General features: G+C 40.5%; 1 protein-coding gene across 1 annotated transcript in view; it reads left to right on the plus strand.

The window, feature by feature from the left end:
* The window catches only part of MEIS2 (Meis homeobox 2), a 179,907-nt gene that overhangs the window by 155,445 nt on the left and 4,483 nt on the right, over nucleotides 1-19,979 (plus strand). Inside the window, exon 9 of the mRNA XM_019474882.1 lies at nucleotides 18,946-19,004. Coding sequence (XP_019330427.1) covers nucleotides 18,946-19,004 — 59 coding nt within the window. The remainder of the gene's footprint in view (nucleotides 1-18,945; nucleotides 19,005-19,979) is intronic.

The raw sequence follows: 19,979 nt of genomic DNA on the forward strand, positions 1-19,979 counted from the left end.
AACTGGATACTTTTAAAAGCTGTTTGTATTGTGACTGACAAAAAGCTGAGAATATTTAGCTACATACTCTTTTTTCAGGGGAAAAAAAACATGCTGTATATTTTTTGTTCCTTTTTGTGGGGTAGAAATTTGTTTTTAAAGTAACCAAATTGAGCTGCTCAGTAAGTTAATAAGACAGCGATTTCAGCTGGAATTTGTTTTGATGTTTAAGACAAAACTTCATAGATTGGTTAATGGAAAGTGAACAGGATGATCTTTCTAGGTTCATAAATACAAACAGTTTAAGACCAGAAGGAGACCGTTAGAGCCTTCAGTCTGAGCTATTTTCTCTTCAATTTCACCCAAATCCTCTCTGCACTGAGCAGACTTGAGTTTGGCTGAAGCTGTTTTTTTTTAAAAAAGGCATCCCATCTCAATTTTTCTGAAAAGTGTTGACTCCTAATGGTAATCATTACACTGTGTATTAGTAAAGCAAGTGTGGAAAGCAGCATCAGTAATTCACAATGTTAAGTTTGTATAAAAACAACAATCCTCCCCGCTGCTCCCCCCAACTCCTGTGCAAAGCTAGCACCATAGCCTAGGGGATGAACGTAAGAGTAACGCAAGGCTCTGGTGTTATTTGCACCCTTCTATTAGCTAAGCTTTTTGTGGAGGGTCTGCTGTGGAATTTCAAAGACAATAAGCAAACTCGCACCAGACAAATAAAGTTGCATTCCTTTACATTTTAGATGTGAGAGATAAAACAGATACAGTGCCGTTCAATCCTTTATCAAGGTGACACAACTCCAAAAAGCTTTGATGCTGTCTATTGCAAACCTCATGAGGATTTGAGTAGGAAACAAAATCTGATTAGTTTGTTTGACTCGCCTTTCTAGCTACATGCATTCAGAAAGGGTTTCTGTACAATTCTCTTCCCCTCTCTTTATTCCGTGGTTTGCTTTGTTTGCTTGAGTTTAAAACTGCCATTACGTGAAAGCGTTGTGAGTATAAATAATTTAGAAGATAACTCTGTGGGGATACTAATAATATGTCCCTGCTTTTTCTAATAGCAACTGATTATGGTTCTGAGAACTACTATTCCATAGGAATGATTACACAACATCACTGTATCATGGATATTGTGGATGTTGACAATAAAATAATTTTGACACCTATTTAATTAAGTGTATTTTCCTTCTTAAAAATGCCCCTTTTGTTTATGACTTGCACCACTGCTTTAAATTATCTAAAAATACCCAAAGGCTTCTTGAGTGGACAGATGGATGGACAGACAGATACATCCATCTGGTTTTATCTACCTTAAGTGTTCGGATGTAATACCTTTCCCCAGTAAGAAGCCACAACGATACAATTATCTAACAATGCACAATTACTTCTAAGGGAAATCTAATCAGTTAATAGATGTTAATAAAGACAAATGTACAAAGGTAATAAGTGGGTCAAACTTGAAGAGTCCTACTCTGTTCACTCTCATTTAAAGGAAGGAAAAAGCTTTTAATGGGGCTTCTCTTACTTTTACCCCATCATTTTATAAATTGCTTTGCCAACCCTTCATAGCAAATAGTAATTTTAAGTAGACCAACATCAAGCTCAGGTTGTATGCACTTGCTGGTAATGATAGTGTAGCTGCCCTTTCGGGAGTCAGTAAGTCCAACAGTTGAGTGGGTTTTTTTCTTTTTTTATATTTTTTGTTTAGTCTCCAGTAAATGAATGGGTGCTGTCAGTCTGAATGACTGTTGCTTAGAGAAATCAAGCTCTTTATCGTGCTAACCTCATCCTGGGGTCTTTTGGAAAGTCATAGGGCAGGCAGGCACTGTTTAAAGCAGTCATAAGTAAAAGCCTATTCGGTGCCCTGCACACAACGAACAGTGAGGATTAAACAACTCATGAGATGTAGTGGCCGCCCTCTCACACAGATGCACACTATTTCAGGACTTAGATCTTCGGACTATATTATGGAGAAAGATACTGATTATAGATAATCATAAACTGTTCAAAGCTACATTTGTTTTTTTTTTAAATAAATATTGCAGAGCTTTATCAGAACCACGTTCATATCTTCTGTTCCAAAGTGTAGCTATGTTGTGATGATTCTCAGGGCAAATTATTTAGATGTTAAAGGACGCATAGTCCATTCAAACAAAATGGAACTCAAGAACTGGGTGGAAAGTATATTCATCATTTTAAAATACTGTGAAAAGCTTCACACTAATGACTATAAGAGAGTTAAAATTACTGATGAGATGGAACAAGCCACAGCTGCAGCTACTGCAGAGATTGCTTGGCTAACAAACTATGACAATAAACAGAGCATTGTTTAAAAGAAGTTCGTGTTTTAGATAGTACCATTTTATATAGATGGGTTTATAACCTGGCAAACAAAATTGGCAGCGAACCCAGAGCAACATTACTCTCTCAGACATTCTTAAATACAAGTCTTACTCCTCTGTACTCCTCTAGGACTCCTCACACATTTATTCCCACTGCCCAAAATCCACATGCATTTCCTAGTGTTGCTCTTTCTCTCACACCTCCAGTGTCTGCCTCTCTTCCTATTTCCACTTCAACAATATGTCTCTTTTGCTTCTGCCTTCATCTCTTCTCACCTTGACTATTGTAGTCCCCTCCTCTCAGGACTCTAAGTCCCAGTTCTTCATCCCCCCCCCTAATGTGGAAATGCTGATGCTTCCTTCTCACACACACATCAAAATCACCTCCTACTTTAGGCACTTCAGCAGCCCTCCACCATCCTTTTCTGGATCAATTTCAAAATTGTCTTTTTTAAAACAATGTCAAAACCTACTTCAACATAGATGTCTCTTTTTTTTCATATTCTCCTCTCCACTCTCTGTCTAATGCTGCCCTCCCCTCAGTTCTGCAATCTCAGTTGAAAAATTCTTCCTCTCTACCATAGCTCCCATCTGAAGAGCCTTTCTGTATCTAAAGAGCCTTTCTGTATCATTGGCTAGCCATATATTTTCTCCTTTGCCTGTACATACCTCTTAATTTCTCTCCATGGAAACTGTTTTGGGACTGAGTTCATGAGGAAGATTAATACTGTATGGCATGCTTAAGCAGTTATTATAGAACTGTGCTATATTGGAAAACCAGAGCATGATCTAGGTAGCACTTGGGATAAATTTGGCAGAAGGATGAAATGTTTTTTTTCAGTCTGGATGCAAAACATGCCCACAAAATTTTTCACTTACTAATTTTTTACCTGTATTTAGTACACCTGGAAATGAAGTGCAGGCACCTGTCTTATCTGCACATCTTTGCATTAAATTTGTCCTAGCAATGAGGTACTTGGAACTGTGAGATTTTTGTTTCAAATTAGGATGTAGAATTTGACATTATGATATTTTCATATTTGTTGCTTTGTAGACCCTAGTTTCTTGGACCAAAGGAAGACTGGTCCTCTAGATACACGATTTTTTTTGGTTGTGAACACGTGTATCAGGCATCAAAAATTAGGCAGCTAATTGGACCACTCATCTCAGCAGAATTGATTAGTGGTTAAGGGACATACATAAAATACAGCTGGATTTTTCAACTCAGGCTTCTGTCAAAACCCATTTAGAGTGTTAAATTTTTCTTTGGCTATTGACCACTATATTTGTTTGTATTTATTTCACTGACTCACAGAGCTAATGCATTTCCTGAAATGTCTCCAAGAACTCAGGTGAGACACCACAGGCTATGCTGTCTTAGGCTAGAATTTACTAGGATTAAAGCAGATGTGGCATTACTAGGGTCTGCTAAGCCTCATGTGATTTATAAAGATATAAAGTATATATTTTATGATTACGACGACGCTAAAAATTTTGTGGATGATAATATAGTCACATTGGAAAGACTGAATATAACAACTGGGGAAGAATCAAGAAAAGGAAATGGAAACTAACTCTCCTTTACTAGTTCATCTGAATGGGTGTCTGCATTTGTGGCTTTCATTATTCTGTTTTACATGGATGCAAGTTTGCAACTTTACATATATAAAGGCATATTTGATTTCTAAAATAGTTAAATACTGCAGGATTTTCACTATCGATTTAAAAATGTGTATTGTTCCTAGGAATGTACACGTCTGATAATTTTAATAATTCAAAGTGAAAAACAAAGAATAACTTTCCCTCTTCCAACTACTGATTTATCTTCCTATGTTTTCTTCAGTTTGGACACTGAATTAGAATGAAAACATTGTTTTTATTCTATTTATAGCTAAGTTCTTATCAAATTTATTTTTAAATTCTTATGCACACAAGCAGAATGCTGAACTACTTTGCTTGAAGATGCTGCCCGTGAATTTGGGGCATTTTTTTCTCTTTTCACAGGCTTTTTTTGTTTTACATAATGTTTCTATTGACCTTAAATTTTGTGTTTCTTTCAAAGGTTGGTTAAAGATGTTCTAAAACTTGGCTTGAACTTCTTACGAAAGTATTATTATAATATTGGCTTATAAACCTATTAAGCCACAATAAAAGATCTGTGTAGCATATTTTACAAAATGCTTCCTCATGAATATATATGTATCTGTTAGATATGTATATCATTTGAGTTGCATATGAGCGTCAAGCACAAACCCTGCAATCTTTAGTTTAAGCTCATCTTTATCTTTAGCCATCACTGAATTTTCCAGCATCATCACCTAGCTGCTGCCCGGTCCTGAGATGCCTAAAATCTTTTGGTCCACACATACTTGGTTCCATTGGTGAGCATGCACAAAACTGCTTAGAATGGGACATAATTGAGAAACCTGGAACTGTAACACTAGCAGTACTGAAAAGTGAGATTTTGCCCTGCCCACAGTTATTTTATATGGAAAGGACCTCCAGGACAGAGGAGTAGGAACACAAATACCTATATGGTGATAAATAGCCAGCAACATGTTCCAGAGTGACACACAACTTTCAACACAAAATCAGCCTTGCCTCAGTATATCTCCCCAGGGGCCAAATCCAGCCAAAGTTCTTGTCATACATCAGCCATACCAAGCTTTACGCAAAAGAGGCAAATGGGGTAGAGGGAGTGCTATACTCAATGGCTCATTGGCTAGAAAATTCACTTGTTAAATAGGATATATGTTTGCAGGTCTTCTCTTCATCTTGATTTAAATCAATGTCTTAACTGTTCCAAGTGAGTTGAGTTTCCCAATCAATGGGCTATTGAACATAATGCTCCATCTTTACTCTTCCTCAGTATCATGCCTTTCTTGTTCTCCTGACTGCCAGTTCTGTTGTGTATGTAACGACTAGTCAGTAGAACAAAATTAAATAAGAACAAGGCGTTGACTATACAGCCTCTTGGTTAGGGCTCCAGCTTCAGATGTGTGAGAGTTAAGTGTTGGTTAGTCATGACTGTATAATTACTTACTTCAGGTGGAACATCTTCAGAATGAGAACTGAAAGGGCTTTGTTCACTGTACTGAATACCTGGGCGATTCAGATATTCTTTAGGATGTGACGGACCTATGCTCAAGTCTTTGTTCCAAATCAAGCAGGATAAAGAGGCAAAACTTGATGTCTTTCTTTCCAGATTGCCGTGGTTTAATCCCAGCCGGCAATTTAGCACCACACAGCCACTCACTCACTCCACCCCCTGCGGTGAGATAGGGGAGAGAATCGGAAGAGTAAAAGTGAGAAAACTCGTGGGTTGAGATAAAAACAGTTTAATAGGGAAAGCAAAAGCTGCACACACAAGCAAAGCAAAACAAGGAATTCATTCACTACTTCCCATCGGCAGGCAGGTGTTCAGCCATCTCCAGGAAAGCAGGGCTCCATCACATGTAACGGTTACTTGGGAAGACAAATGCCATCACTCTGTACGTCCCCCCCTTCCTTCTTCTTCCCCCAGCTTTATATGCTGAGCATGACATCATATGACATAGAATATCCCTTTGATCAGTTGGGGTCAGCTGTCCCAGCTGTGTCCCCTCCCAGCTTCTTGTGCACTTCTAGCCTCCTCGCTGGCAGGGCAATATGAGAAGCTGAAAAGTCCTTGACTTAGCGTAAGCACTGCTCAGCAACAACTAAAACATCAGTGTGCTATCAACATTATTCTCATACTAAATCCAAAACACAGCACTATACCAGCTACTAGGAAGAAAATTAACTCTGTCCCAGCTGAAACCAGGACACAGATAAATAGTCAAATAATTACGGTGTCAGCTATAAAGGAAAGAGATCTTTATCTGTGTTGTTATAAGAAAGAACAGACCTGTCCTAAGATGTCCGTCTCACTAAAAGATCCATAGGAATCCTGACTGGACATAAGCGTCTTCCTCTAACTCAGAGATAAGAGCATGGTTATGGCAGAAAGTAACTCACTGTTAGGATACGTAATGATGATGGGATGGGGTGTTAAAAAGCAGAAATCTACATGCCTAAAGAATTCAGGCACTTTCAGTGTTAAGTGAGGGCTTTTTTTTTTTTTTTACAAAAAATGTAGTTAGGTATCTAAGTCCACCTTCTGGTGGTTCCTGGAACATCTAACCAGAGACTGGAATTTCCTTGGGAGCAGATCACCTACAATTTAGGCGCTAGTGTCAACATCCCTTTGCTAATATTGCCTTCTAACTCGGAATTTCACTGAACATTAGGATTAGCTTTACAGGGCCTATGATGATTTTGATAATAGGACTTGGTAATTTTGAAAATTTTCCTTATACATCTGAGTGCTTTACTAGACCAGGCTGAAGTGATCAGCATTGTTGGATACGGCCCTGCAATTACCAGTTTTGTGGGCTCAAATGCAGGTTTATACACATATTCTTAGATGCCTTCACTCCTACGCAGTGCGGGAACAATTAGTGAAATTCTCCTGAAAATTAAGCCTCAACACTCTACCAGTCAGAACAGTCAGAGTTAATATTGAAATCCATCAGCAACCAGTTATTAAAATTATGTAAGATCACACACAGAGTTTCCAAACTGCTCTCATAAAGAAAGATAAATATTAGATAGGTTATATAGATTGGGTTTCATTTCATAACAGATATCTCAATTGTATGCAAAATGTGGGATAGTGGAACACATTACAGAACTGGCCAGTTTTCATTGAAGAAATATGTGCTCAGTTTCAAGTTTCTTTTTGTGGTATGATTTAATTTTCACATGAGATATTTAAGTGGCAGTGGCTACATTAGGAAAGACTTTTCCAGCTACCCGTCCTTTAACAGAAGAAAGAAAAATACATTAATAGCCCCCTCTTTAGCTGGAGAAGCCAACAAAAACTGAAACGTGGTGCACTTGAGCACAGGCTCCTCCGATGCTCTGCTCTGCCCATAAGCCAGCTGAGTACTGAAATCAGGGGAACCTAATGTTTCAAGTGCTTCAGAAAGCACAAACCTTCCTGGTTTCAGTTCTTAGCTTGTTCAGAAGAATGAAAATAGCAGAGAAAAAAGAAATGGTGTAACATTCACATATATGTCCTCAGTCATAGTGTATCTGGACATCTAGGACCCCTGCAGAGCACCAGCAAGCTTTATCGCTGACTTGCCAGCTGTACTTTGCAATTATCTCTGGTGAGCCAGCAAGGGCTGGCTCTTGCTGGGGAGCAAGAGCTGAGCCCTGGGGGAGCTGAAGCACTGGTCAGAAAGCATGGGAGCCTGGGATTTGGAGTGGTAGACTGAGGAAACGGCTCCACGGAGGTTTTTTAATTTTTCCATTCCATGATTCCAAACCAGTTTGGCTTATAGTAACTAAGACATAAGGATACATGAAACACACTCATATACTAACAAACTCTCAAAAATGTTTTTAGAGCATTTTCCCCTGATTTCTGTGGGATACAGAGAACACAAAATGGGATGAGACAGAGTAAAAGCTTCAGAAGTATGACACTGGGAAGATCTGTATAACTACCTCTTCATTTTAGCACACTTAAATAATATAGCTATCCCACACTTGCGCTGCTAATACCTTCAGTCACTGTGGAGCACGTATTCCATAACACGGCAGGCTGCAGACTCATGGTGTCTGTGGCGTTGACACACCTTTAGCTACTAAGCCGTTAGACCCTCTGGTTTGATAAAGTCTTCCCACCAGTATTGGAATAATTAAAGGGAAAAAAATGAACATGATTCTGCATCTACAGAGAGAAAGAAGATTTACATAAGCAGAATCTCCAGTAACCAGACAGTGCAAAGAGCAAAACACAAGGGATACCAGCATGTAGGTATGACTTACTGAGAGGCGATTAGGTGTATCTGGATAAGGGGTGTCGGGGTGAAAAGCTTAACAGGGGGGGGGGGGGATGTATTTATACATAGTGTATTATTTAGGCCCATTACTTCTAATTGCCTAACTAGTTCTCTTTCGTCTCACGTATGCTTTAGTACCCACCAACCAGAGAAAGATGTCTACAGCTAAATATCTGCCAATTATTATGGACTTTTGCTTAATATTCTATTGTTCCACTGACAGCACAGTTTTTAATATATCATTTTATACTATCCTGTACATCATCATTTTCCTGCCTCCCTTCCATTACTTCTAATTGCCTAACTAGTTCTCTTTCGTCTCACGTATGCTTTAGTACCCACCAACCAGAGAAAGATGTCTACAGCTAAATATCTGCCAATTATTATGGACTTTTGCTTAATATTCTATTGTTCCACTGACAGCACAGTTTTTAATATATCATTTTATACTATCCTGTACATCATCATTTTCCTGCCTCCCTTAGGGCCCTGGCTGTAATAGTTCTTATTTATTTCCACAACCTAACATATATGCAAAAGATCTTGTAGTCATGATGTCGCCCCCACCACCCTCACCTCTTCCCATCTTTGTTTTTGTAATCCTTTTTGTCTGTTTTTAAAGTTACAGTATAAAGAAGTGTGAACACAGCATGTGTGTAGACACATACCAGGGTCAAATACACAGCTTGCTGTGTGGTTCCCTTCCCCATCCGTAAACACACAAGACACTCCTCTCCCGCTCAGCAGCATTATACTGCAGCCTTTTCTTGTGGCCTGTAGATTTGGTTTTTTAGCTAATAAACTTGAAAACAGATCAGAAGGGAAATAAAGGAAAACTCCCTCGCTATTCCAACGGGTGAGGCAGAAGTTCAACAGCCTGTGTAGTGACTGATCACCTCACAGAATCTGCTCAGCACCTTTTGAGTCTAAGAGAACTGAATGGAGCATTGACTCTGGGCTGGCAGTGCCGCAGTCTGGTTAGTTGCATCGGATGCTATTTCTTACTGAGTACTTGTTTTGCAAAATGGTTTTTTTGAGGAAAATCTGTAGCAGTATAAGTTGGAGGTGGCTGCAACTGCATCGCTGTCTCTGAAACAGAACAGACATCTTTAGGATCAGTAGTTCTTAAACTTTCAGCAGTGTGTTTCTATAAATATATTTTGGCTGTGGGTTTTTTTAAGTGGGCTCTTCGGATCCAATTTCCTGAGGTCCGCTGGTTGACAGGTAGAAAAATACATATTTTTTCCTTCAGATTTTAATAACAATGAAAAAGTGTACAAGCTTCATGGTCGAGACAGGACAGTGGGTACAAAAAAATTGTTATCTTAAGGCAAAATTTACTGTCAGGGAAAATGGAACATTCCTTCTGAACTCACGAACTGGTAGTGCATGTGCAGGTTGGTTGTAGATGGTTGCTACAATAAGGCTTCTTTCATACAGGTGTGTTTATGCCCCAGGCTTGCTGGCCACAGTCCATTCCATTTACAGAAGCTGAATTAAACAATAACTACCGCATTGCAAAAAGAAGAAGGAAAAAAAAAAAGGTGAGCGTCAAAGGAGATGCCTGAGAGCTTTGTTAGGGCCAAGAAAAACCCTGTTGCAGTTGTCAGAGCTTGTTGATGTTGCAGAGAACGGCACTTTTTTTTTTCTGCTGGATTTTGTGGTTCTGCCTTAGGAAAGAAAGTAAAATAGAACGGAAGAACAAAGTCCTACTCTATAAATCAGCAGCTGCTCCTTGCCAGATCAAAGGAGTGACATTTTTGCTCCTGGACTACTTGTCCACTTTAGGTGCTTGACAGACAGCTAACAGCTGGCCTGTTACATAGTATAGGAGAGTTGGGCTACATCTTCTTCAGAGTAGATGACAAGCTAATCAGAGATATCCATAGCACAGGACATGTGAGCGCACCTTGATCTCTTCAAACATACCCAGTACATAATTGCTAAACACCTTTATGCATTTTTGGCAAGTTGCTACTTAGGTAGTTTCCACTGAAAAGTAAGAAGGAGAATTAGTGCCTTAATCTAATTTGATCAGGGAAGTTAAACAGATGTTAAATTTGTTGACAACTCTCCTTTTCGGGTCAATTTAGAATTGGCTAAAAAATTTAACATGAAACAGTTAAAAAGACATGTAAAATACTTCAGTGTGATATTATTAAAAAACTACACTTTTTTAAAAAACTACACTTTTAAAAAAAAACTTTTAAAAAAAAGTTACCTAAAATGAGGCCCCTCAACTCCCATGTAAGAAGCTAAATAAGCTGATTGTGTTTTCAAGGCTGCTGGACCCTCATTAGTATTGAAAGTCTTTTCCTATGAGTTTAAGATGATAAATTAACACATCTTTAAATGCAAGAGTTACTTAAGATTTTATAGGAGATCTGTTACCTACCTTTAACACGGATGTCTAAATGCTAGCAAATCAAAGCGCGTGCCAAATTAGCTAAAATTGTATTTAGCATCTCCACAAGACGTATGTATACAAACCTGGAATTTTAATGTCAGTAGTAAAAATTTCAGAGTGATTCAGTTTCTAGGTGATTCCCATCTGCAATAAATCAAGTACAGGATGAAGCTATCTCCTACAGCTTATGTCTATTGACTTTGCATTTTATCTGTAAGATATGAATAGCTAAGGAAGTATGTCTCTTTGTCTCCTCCCTTCCTTTCAAGTATTTTTAAAAGATCATTTTTACGGTGCATGATAAATAACTGTATATGAATAATCTGATGGCACTCGTGAAAGGGTAACAGCCATCGCTGGTGTGTGTTATGTGTTCTTCAGGTGCGATTGCATGCATGAAAGGCGCTTGTTACCCGCCAGAAACCCAGGGGGAATAAGGGATGATACTTTTCCACTTAAGCTGAGGTTTCCTGAGAGCTTGTGAGGGAACCAGTGCCCACCCAGTGGCACGCGCGGGTGTGGAGCGGGAACTCCTCACCACCTTCACGCTAACAGACATACGTACCTCCCACCCGCTCTCGTTCACAGCGGGGTTTCACGGCGTGCTTGCTGCCCAGGACAGCGCAATCCCCACATCCACACCAGGTAAAACCGGAGCACGGCCACGGCGCTACCTGGCTCTCTGGGTGCAGAGGAGGCGGCCGTGGCCCTGGGGCAGCAGCTCCCCCGGCCCCGGCCCGGCAGCGGTGCTCTGGCCCCACCTCATGGCGCCCTGCTGCACAGCGGGAGGCCTCACCTGGGGCCACCGGAGGCTGAAACTCGGGGCGAGCCCAGTTTTGCAGCAGGGAGTGGCAGCTCTTCTGTTGCCAGCATTACTGGGTACCGACCCCAAGCGCAGGCTGGCTTTGGCCTTGGCGCTGGGCCCTCACGGCCCTGGGCCAGTGGCGAGGCCGATGGAAGCAGCGGGGCGCAGGTCGGCAGGGGAGCCAGGTGGCCATGGGGCCTCCAGGTTCGTGGGGAGCACCAGGGAGCCCCGACTGCACCTGGGGCCTCCTGGACATCTGCCTTCATTGTAGCGAAAGGGTCCTGCACGCAAGCCTCTGCCCCAGGAGCGAAGGCAGGGTAGCTCTCCCGGGTTTGTGCTGCAGTGCAGGTGCTCCCCGTGACAGGCACCAGATCCTTCCTCGGCAGAGCCAAATCGTTTCCCCGCACTCCCAAGAGGTAACCTGGTAACTGAGAGTTACATGTTTAACAAGACGGATTTTCTCTGAGGTGAATAGATGCCCGTCTTGCCAATTCTCATGATTTTATCACAAGGCTCAAGTTATTTCATGTTAACTTGAGGTCCCGGCTCCAGGAGACAATGGTTACGTGAGAATCTTTTCAAGTAAGTTTCCTGATTTTGTGGCTGAGAAGAGCAGTTTAAAAATGTGGCGCAATGACTGAAAAACTCGCAAAGTAAACACCGAGAAGAGCGCTGTTTAAATTTCTGATTTTTTAGGACAGTCTCACAGTTATGGGACAGGCAAATTCATGATTTCCAACAATTGGCAGCTCCGAGTGGCGTAACGTATTTTTAGGAGCTCCAACATAAACATACAAGATGCAGCAGAGGTCTTCGGGACGGTTAGCGCCTGCCTCGGGCTGCCTCAGGCACCCAGCTTAGTTGCTCTCTGTCATCTTCTGGAGCCTTCTCTCCACCAAACGTGGATGCTGACTTATGTCCTCTGAATCACACCTTTGATAGATGTGAGATGTCTAAATTAGCTTAGGAAAATCAGTTTAAACAGTCCATAACTCCCCTTCTCTAACAAGGCTGTCCAAAACTATGTGAAGTTTTGTCCGGGAATGAACCTGCCTGTCCCTCCCTCTTCCTCTCAAAACCAATCATGTAAGTGACTCCATTTCTCAATATTCATGACTTAGGGAAGCTTTGTTTAGATGGCTCCTTTCCAGGTGACTAACTCAGCTTTTTTAATTTCCTATAAGGAATGCTGCAAATAAGAGTTGGTAACCAGGTGCGGCATAGATTCAGTGAAGCATAAACAAGGGCTTTTTCAACTATTTTTGTACGCACATGTACAGAAGGACGCCTAAACCTAATTCTGTCAGTTTAGAATACATATTGGAGGGAGAAACTAAATAAACTAAGATAACTAGATTTTACTTGCTCAGATAAAAGTTTGGGTGATAGACAAAGACTGCTGTAAAGGCGGGGGGGGGTGTATATTGATAAAAGTGTTTCTGCAAATTAGTCTTTTCTAATGCATTCTTTTGGACTGCTCTGATCTGCTCAAGACTTCTGAAATGATTCTTTCAGCCTGGGAAAGAAGTAATTTTCTAGGTTACTTATGAAAACATTTTTTGTGACTTACATATATTATTTCATTGCTTATTTTCCCTTCCAAATTAGGGCATTCTTGGGCAACAAGGGATCAGTGTAGTATATACTCTTGAGCTAAACACTGACATGTTCATAGTCCAAATACTGAAATATCATTTAGGCAAAGATTTATTTTCCCATCCAAGGTGAAAACATTTGGGTTATTTTTTAGAATGCGTTCTTAGGCTCTTACTCAGCAAAACATTGAAGCAGGTGCTTAAACCCCATTTATTCATCAAGCTCAACTCCCATTTACCTAGGTTTAATAAGAGCCGAGCTTCTCATCTAGGTTTGGCAGGTTTTTGAAAAATCTTGCTAGACTGTTCCTCTGGGAATTTAAAAAAAAAGTTGAAAATTAGGCTTTATATTCAGATGACAGAAAATAAACAATTTTAACCCTATGTTATTGTTGTTATTGTTACTTTTAATTTTTTAATATTTCTATGACTAAGCCTGTGACAATGTTCATTCAGTATCTCTGTTCTTTTCAAGTGAAATAGCAGAAGTGTCTTCTTGGGCTAAAATCTAAATTGAGGCAAAACTTTCCTTGTCGTTAATCCTTTTAGAGAACTGATTGTGAATTCGTCTCACAAATTTGTTTATTTCTCTGTTTTTCACATAAAGAATTGAGAACCCATTTATGCAGTGGCTGGTTTGTTAAATAAATGCAATATTTTAACACTTCCTTTTCTGGGATGGATATTTTAAGTGGAAATCCAGATTGAAGACTGATACTGAAAAGTTTTGAGTTGTACCTGGTGGCTCCATATTGTTCCTCAGTCTCTCAGAAGGAGCAATCTACTCTGCTGCGGGGGACTGGTTCAGTTTTGCACCAGTTCGTCTCACAGAAGACATTAGACGTATAGACAAGTGACTAGAGTTAAATACCACTCTGCTTGAGTTCAGATTAGACCCCAAGTTGGGGATGAATTGTAGTTTCCTAAGCTTTCATGCAATATATCCTCCTGAAACAAGACCTGTTGTGACCCTACGTACTTAAAGTGAATTTTCCATGATAGCCGTAGAGTAATGCTAGAGATGTTTCTAATTCTGACTACCAATCAGTACAGCCACTAACAGTTCATTTCAAGAACTAATCTTACTCAGATTCAGTTATGGAGTGGTCACAATGTTTTGAAATACATGTATAGTATGTATAAAAAAGACAGTGGAAACAACAACAAAATTATTTTTGAATGCGCCAGACTTGAGCAAGCAGACTAAGAGATCTCTATTTGCTGTTTATTCTCTTTTGCACTTTGCAGAAATATCTCTCTGCAATTTTATCTGAACATTATTTATTATAAAAATAAAATGTATTATGTAAATGTAGTTTAACATCATTTGATATTACTTGAGATAAAATATGATAAATATATAAAGAAGGTTAATTACAGGACTTCCTATAAAATACAGAATACATGTTTATTTTGGACAAAGAAAACCAAGGCTCTATTTGAAGAGATGCAATTAAATGCATATATTTAGATTATATTGTCATGCTAATTAGCAATGGTAGGAACCAATTAGGACTAGGGCTACCAAATCACCAGACTACATTGCATATTCACTAGTGTACCTTTACTGCTCTACTGGTTTTTGCTGGAAGCAGATAAAAATGAAATGCGTTCTTTTGAAAGCCCATATTGTTGTGCATTTTGAGCCAAATCTTGTTCGTTGTGCTTTCATAAATTGTCCCGCAGAAGCTACCGGAACTACTTGTGTGAGAAAGACAGACTCTGGCTGTAGGAAATATATGTGGCTGCTTTAGGTAGCAATTAAAGAAAAATACAAGATGCAAAAAACCTTCTTTCTATTCAAATGGCTATTGTTTGAATAAGCCAGGTCAGTAATCTGTCATTTGCAAAATGCTGGAAGTGAGATTTTCGTTAAACGTCCTATGTCGATGACATGTATTTCTCAACATTACACACCTCATTTATCATTCTGGAATGAGGACCAAGTACCATATGAATGTAGAGTTTGTGAAGGTATCGCCTCACAGCCCTGGAGGCTGATGACCCCTCTTTATCTACACAGCAGGTAAGGCACAAACAGTGGCAATGTGAGCTCTCTTTGCAGTCCCCTGCCAGTGTGCCTGACTGCTAAGCTGGGGGAACAAAGGAAAGATAGCATATGGATAGCAGATTGTAGGAGCGCTGAAAGAGGACTGAGGAAATCTATGTTGGGTGTGTGGCTCTGCCAAAGATCTCTTGTATGACTTTGGCCTTGTCACTTAATCTCCTTCTGTCTCCCTTCCCCTTTGCAAACAGGGAGAAAGCATCTCTCCTCTCCCCCAGGCTTTGCCTGGAAATCTGTTCAGACCCTGAGTCCTCTTGGACGGTGTGCTTGTGCAGCATGGGGTGGAGGAATACTGAGCTTCATTGGGTCCTCTAACTGCTGCTATCATCCAAATAATAGAAATTACTATTAACAGAAGAGTAACAAAGAAATCCATGTCTTGTTGATAGATTTTACTCATCTTTTCAGGCCATTCAATCTTTGGCCTCTGGGTGAAGAGTATGAAGAAGGCAGGCAATTAGTGTCAGGAACAGAGCTGTGAATTCTTCTTTTATAGGGTTCCAAATAATGCTGCAAATAGTGGCATTGGTATTCTCTTTTCTCACCTGTCTCTTAATGCTTTTTGAAGACATTTGCGCCAAAATAACATCACAGTGTTTCTGCAATGCACGAACTGAAGTGCTGTGCAAAAGGCTGTATTTTGTTTTACTTTGGCCCTGGAGATGGCTCCCTGCGGGACTCAAAAAAAGCCCTCAAAAATGTAAAGGCTAGGGCAGGGACTATTGTTTCTACATCTCTGTTATGCACTGTGCATATTTATGGGGCAGTATAAAGAATAAATAATAATCCACAAACACTGCATTCTGTGCCCTTGCCTACCAATTGTGCTGATGCATTACGTGATGTAGCTACTGCTAATGAAACTAGGATCTGATTTTTAGCTTCACCTGAAATGTATGTCTGTTTTGCACCTGCAATTTTGCAAATGTAAATAATTTCATATGTAATTTTTCAGACATACCCATTGGTGGGTATAATTGATGCCGTTTATGGACAGGATTTTTCAGAGGAGCTGTAGAAACGGAATTTCAAAATGATCTAGATGCCTAAAGCCTCTGTGCTCCTATATTTTTCTAAGTATATGACAGTGTATCTTCTCTTCAGACAAAGCGTTGCTGGTCTAGAGGACATCATTTGCACCTGCAGTTATGCACATGTGCAAAAGAAAAATGGAGAAATAATGAAATCAGAAATAAAACCCAAGCACTATTTTTTGCAAGATTTACTGGACAAATGCGATCACTTTTATCGCTATTTTTTTCCGGGGGGAAACAAATATTGGGGAACTCAGTATTAGGGCTTTAACTCTCATTTCCAAAACAACTAGGGAATTGCCTCTGTGCAGAGTTCACAGTGAAAGGCTGGCTTTATTCACATCAGTGGAATAAAACAAGGCCAACCTCTTTTGGGAGTGAATGGCTGGGCGAGACTGGGTTTTCAACACCCGTCCCAAAAGGCTTACTCCGTGGTGGCTGCCGAATATGTAAGACTGGAGTGGAGTATCCCAATCTGCTGCTCACGGAGGTAAAGCAGTTGTCACCCGAAACCCTTCAGGACTTAGAATTTTCTTAATGCTCTGCCTTGTTGTGCGAGCCCATTGAAAGAACACTTCAGAGGGCACCCATTTCTTACTAATGTAAACTTTCTGAGGAGTATCCAAAGATATGACCTCTGGGTGAACCTTTAACCTTCCCCTTAATTATTTGTTTGAAGACAGTGTCGAGTTCTCCTGCTGAGAGCCAAGGCCCATAATGCTTCGCAGCCCTGTGAGCCGGGGTGTGTGTGCAGGGAAGTGGAGAGGGACATAAATAAGGAGACCACCAGATGTAAATAATAAAAGTGGTTGGGGTTTAAATAAAAAACGAAAAAGCAATTTGGTTTCCCTGAAGAGTGGCCTGATTGAAGGAAAAGGGTAGTAAGACGGAAAGTGTGTGCGTGTGGGGGGATGTTTCTGTTGTCTGTGATTTTTTACAGGCCTAAATAAGCGTTCATTCCATTCTTTAAAACCTTGCCATCTGTATACACCATTAGAAGCTCATAGGAGAAGAGAAAACAGTCTTATCAGGCTTTCCTGTTAATCTCTATTGCCCTTAACTTTAGCTGATAAAAGGCGCGCTGGACGGAGGAGGTTCAGGTCAGGCTCCATTTGGTCAGCGCGGTAACGTTACTGGAAAGTAGCTCAGCAAACTGGGTCCTGTTGGGGACTTTTGTCTTTGAGGACGGAAACACACCTCGTAATCACAGCGCTGGGATAGGACATGACTTCGCTGTGCCGCAGTCAGAAGGGAATAAACAAGTACATCGACTGTGTCTGCGTTTTTATTCTAATACCTGAAGTCATGATGAATTCTGAGGCAGGATGACATTTCTGACAACTGAATTATACTTTTCCTAAAGAATAAAGAATGTCTTTTGGATGTAAACAGAGAGATGCAAAAGAGCCCTTTAGTGTTACTTGTAGCATTTATGCATCTGTCTAATGAAATTTCCACAACTGTGATTACGGAAGATGCAATCGAAGGTGTGCCACCGTCTTTTATTATCTGCGGAGGAATTTAACCGGGGGGCAGGAGGGAGGGAAGCGCGACAAAAGGCCTTGCGGAGTTGATGCTATATAAAGGCTAGCAATTTACTAAATGAGCAGATGAACTTAGTTTTCAGTTAGCTGACTGAAAGACTTCGCTAGGTGTTGGATTGGGCCCAATGGCAATTATTGGAGGCTGTTTTGGATGATGGGCATGTTAGTATTTCTGAAGAGGATTAAACACTAGTATTCGACTTCATTAGCACTCCTTAAGGGTCACCAGCCGAAAGCCTGAGCTGTGAAATAGCACACAAAACCTGTGCGAAGGCTCCAAAGTGTTCTCAAACACAAAGAGGGGAGACAAAAACAAGCGTGGCTCCTGAGTGATAGAAAATTGCCCTGTTTTGAAAGAAACTCTGTGAATAGGCAAGTTTTAAGATTATTTTAGGGAAATTAATTTAGCTTAGCTTGTGCCGATGCGGATCGCTGCGCATTAAGCTAATAAGAAATATGCAAGCACTTATTTTTGGATTACCAGCAAAATTAAATCCAGGCTCCGCAGCCAACTAACTGCCTTTACCAGCGCTCAAAAGCCTCGGCAACCGCCCCGGTTTGAGATAAAAAAAGAAGGTTATTTTGGGCCTAATATTAACCACATGTACCTGCGACTGAGGGTTTCTAACAAGTTGAAAGGTGCCTGAGTTTAGGGCGGGCGGTCGCCTTGCGCGGGGTGTCCCCGCTCGGCCGCAGAGGTCGCCCCCAGCTGGCACTGACCTCCAAACGACCCCCGCCTTTACAGGCTCCAACTGCAGGAGTTGCAGAAGAGCAGAAGTCTTTCTGGGCCAGCACTTATTGCTGCTGCGCTGGTGATAAAACTTCAGACAGCCTAATTGATGGCTTTGCTGACCTAACGATACCTTGTGAAAGCACGGAGTGGCAAAGCCTGGTCCTCATTTATGGCCAGCTGCAAGGGTAGCTGGATCCCTAGGATGGGAAGGGGGGAAAAAAAGGCTCCCAGCCTGTGAACTTTAACCAGGTTCTGAGCCACTCGAAGAAGTTAAAGAAACAATTGTCTCTTAACACAAGTTTTCGGTCGCATTTACTTGTTCAAAGCCTTCCAGCAAATCCAGCTTTAAGCTGGCTAGTAAGATAAGCGTGTTACCGGTTACAATTTCTGAGCACTTAGAGGAAAATCCTTTAAAGTGAAATTATACTCTGTTAAAAAAGCAGCGCGAAGCCAAACACGTTGCCGTACCACGCTAAAATCCTGTCAGTTTTAAAGCAGAGGTGTTCCCAAAACACAGAAGCAAGCTGATGAAAGGACTTCTATTCTTTGTATTCTGTTGCAGGTTTATTAATGCCAGAAGAAGAATAGTACAGCCTATGATTGACCAGTCAAATCGAGCAGGCAAGTTCCAAGTAGTATCTGTATTCAAGTCCCACAGGCGCAAATCCTCATCAAGTTATTCTTCGGGAGTCCCATCACCTGGTAAATAAATGCTCCAACCAGGCATTCTGGGAGATTTTTTTTTTTTTCTTATGTCCCCAGAATTCCGCTGTAGGAAGCAACTTCGCTAATTGGTGCTAATTGGAGATTTCCCACCCTGACTCTACTGAAACTGCTTTTTATTTTCTCTCTGAATTGATAATTGGGTACAAGTAGTAGTGCCACAAGCAGTTTGTTTGACTGTGAGCTCTTGAATTACTCATTGCTTGTCTGCATCCAATCAGCAGGACAATCTCATTTTCTTGCTACCCACAACTCCTTGGTGTATGCATTGCTTTCACTTCTGGAAGGCGAGCTGTAAAACTCATTGTATCCATTCATTTGCTTTGACTATTCACAATATGCTACTAATGCAACATGGTACCATACTGCCAGAAAATATTAAAAGATTATTACTTTTGTTTAAGAATGCACCAGATATGTTCCCAGTAAAACATATGATTTTTGTAACAATACCTTCTTTACGTTTCTATTAAAGCACTCGGAATACGTAACTCTTTACACAACAACTGGTGCCATGTTAATCATTCCACTTTGTAATATGCATTTCCTCGGCATACTAGGGAGTTGTGGTTTCCTGCCATGAGGTTATGGGATAAAACTGTTCTCCATGTGGTGATGACTGTTGTCACTAACAAGGGCTTTAACTTGATGGTGATTTCGCCTGCTGCTTCACTTTAAAGGTTTTTGAAAAGGTTATTAATCCTTTGGGAAATTCTTCCCGTGTAGCATTAAATTTCTTTTTCATTAACAGGTGAAAAAGGGGGAAAACACTAACTCAGCTCACCATGGCAAAACATTAAGCCAAATACAAAGTGTATATGTAAATAGGAAAAGCCATGTCCAGCATTTCCCTACTCATTCTAGAGTAGGTGA

Source organism: Aptenodytes forsteri, unplaced genomic scaffold, assembly GCF_000699145.1.
Source record: "Aptenodytes forsteri isolate BGI_AS27 unplaced genomic scaffold, ASM69914v1 Scaffold108, whole genome shotgun sequence".
Taxonomy (NCBI): Eukaryota; Metazoa; Chordata; class Aves; order Sphenisciformes; family Spheniscidae; genus Aptenodytes; species Aptenodytes forsteri.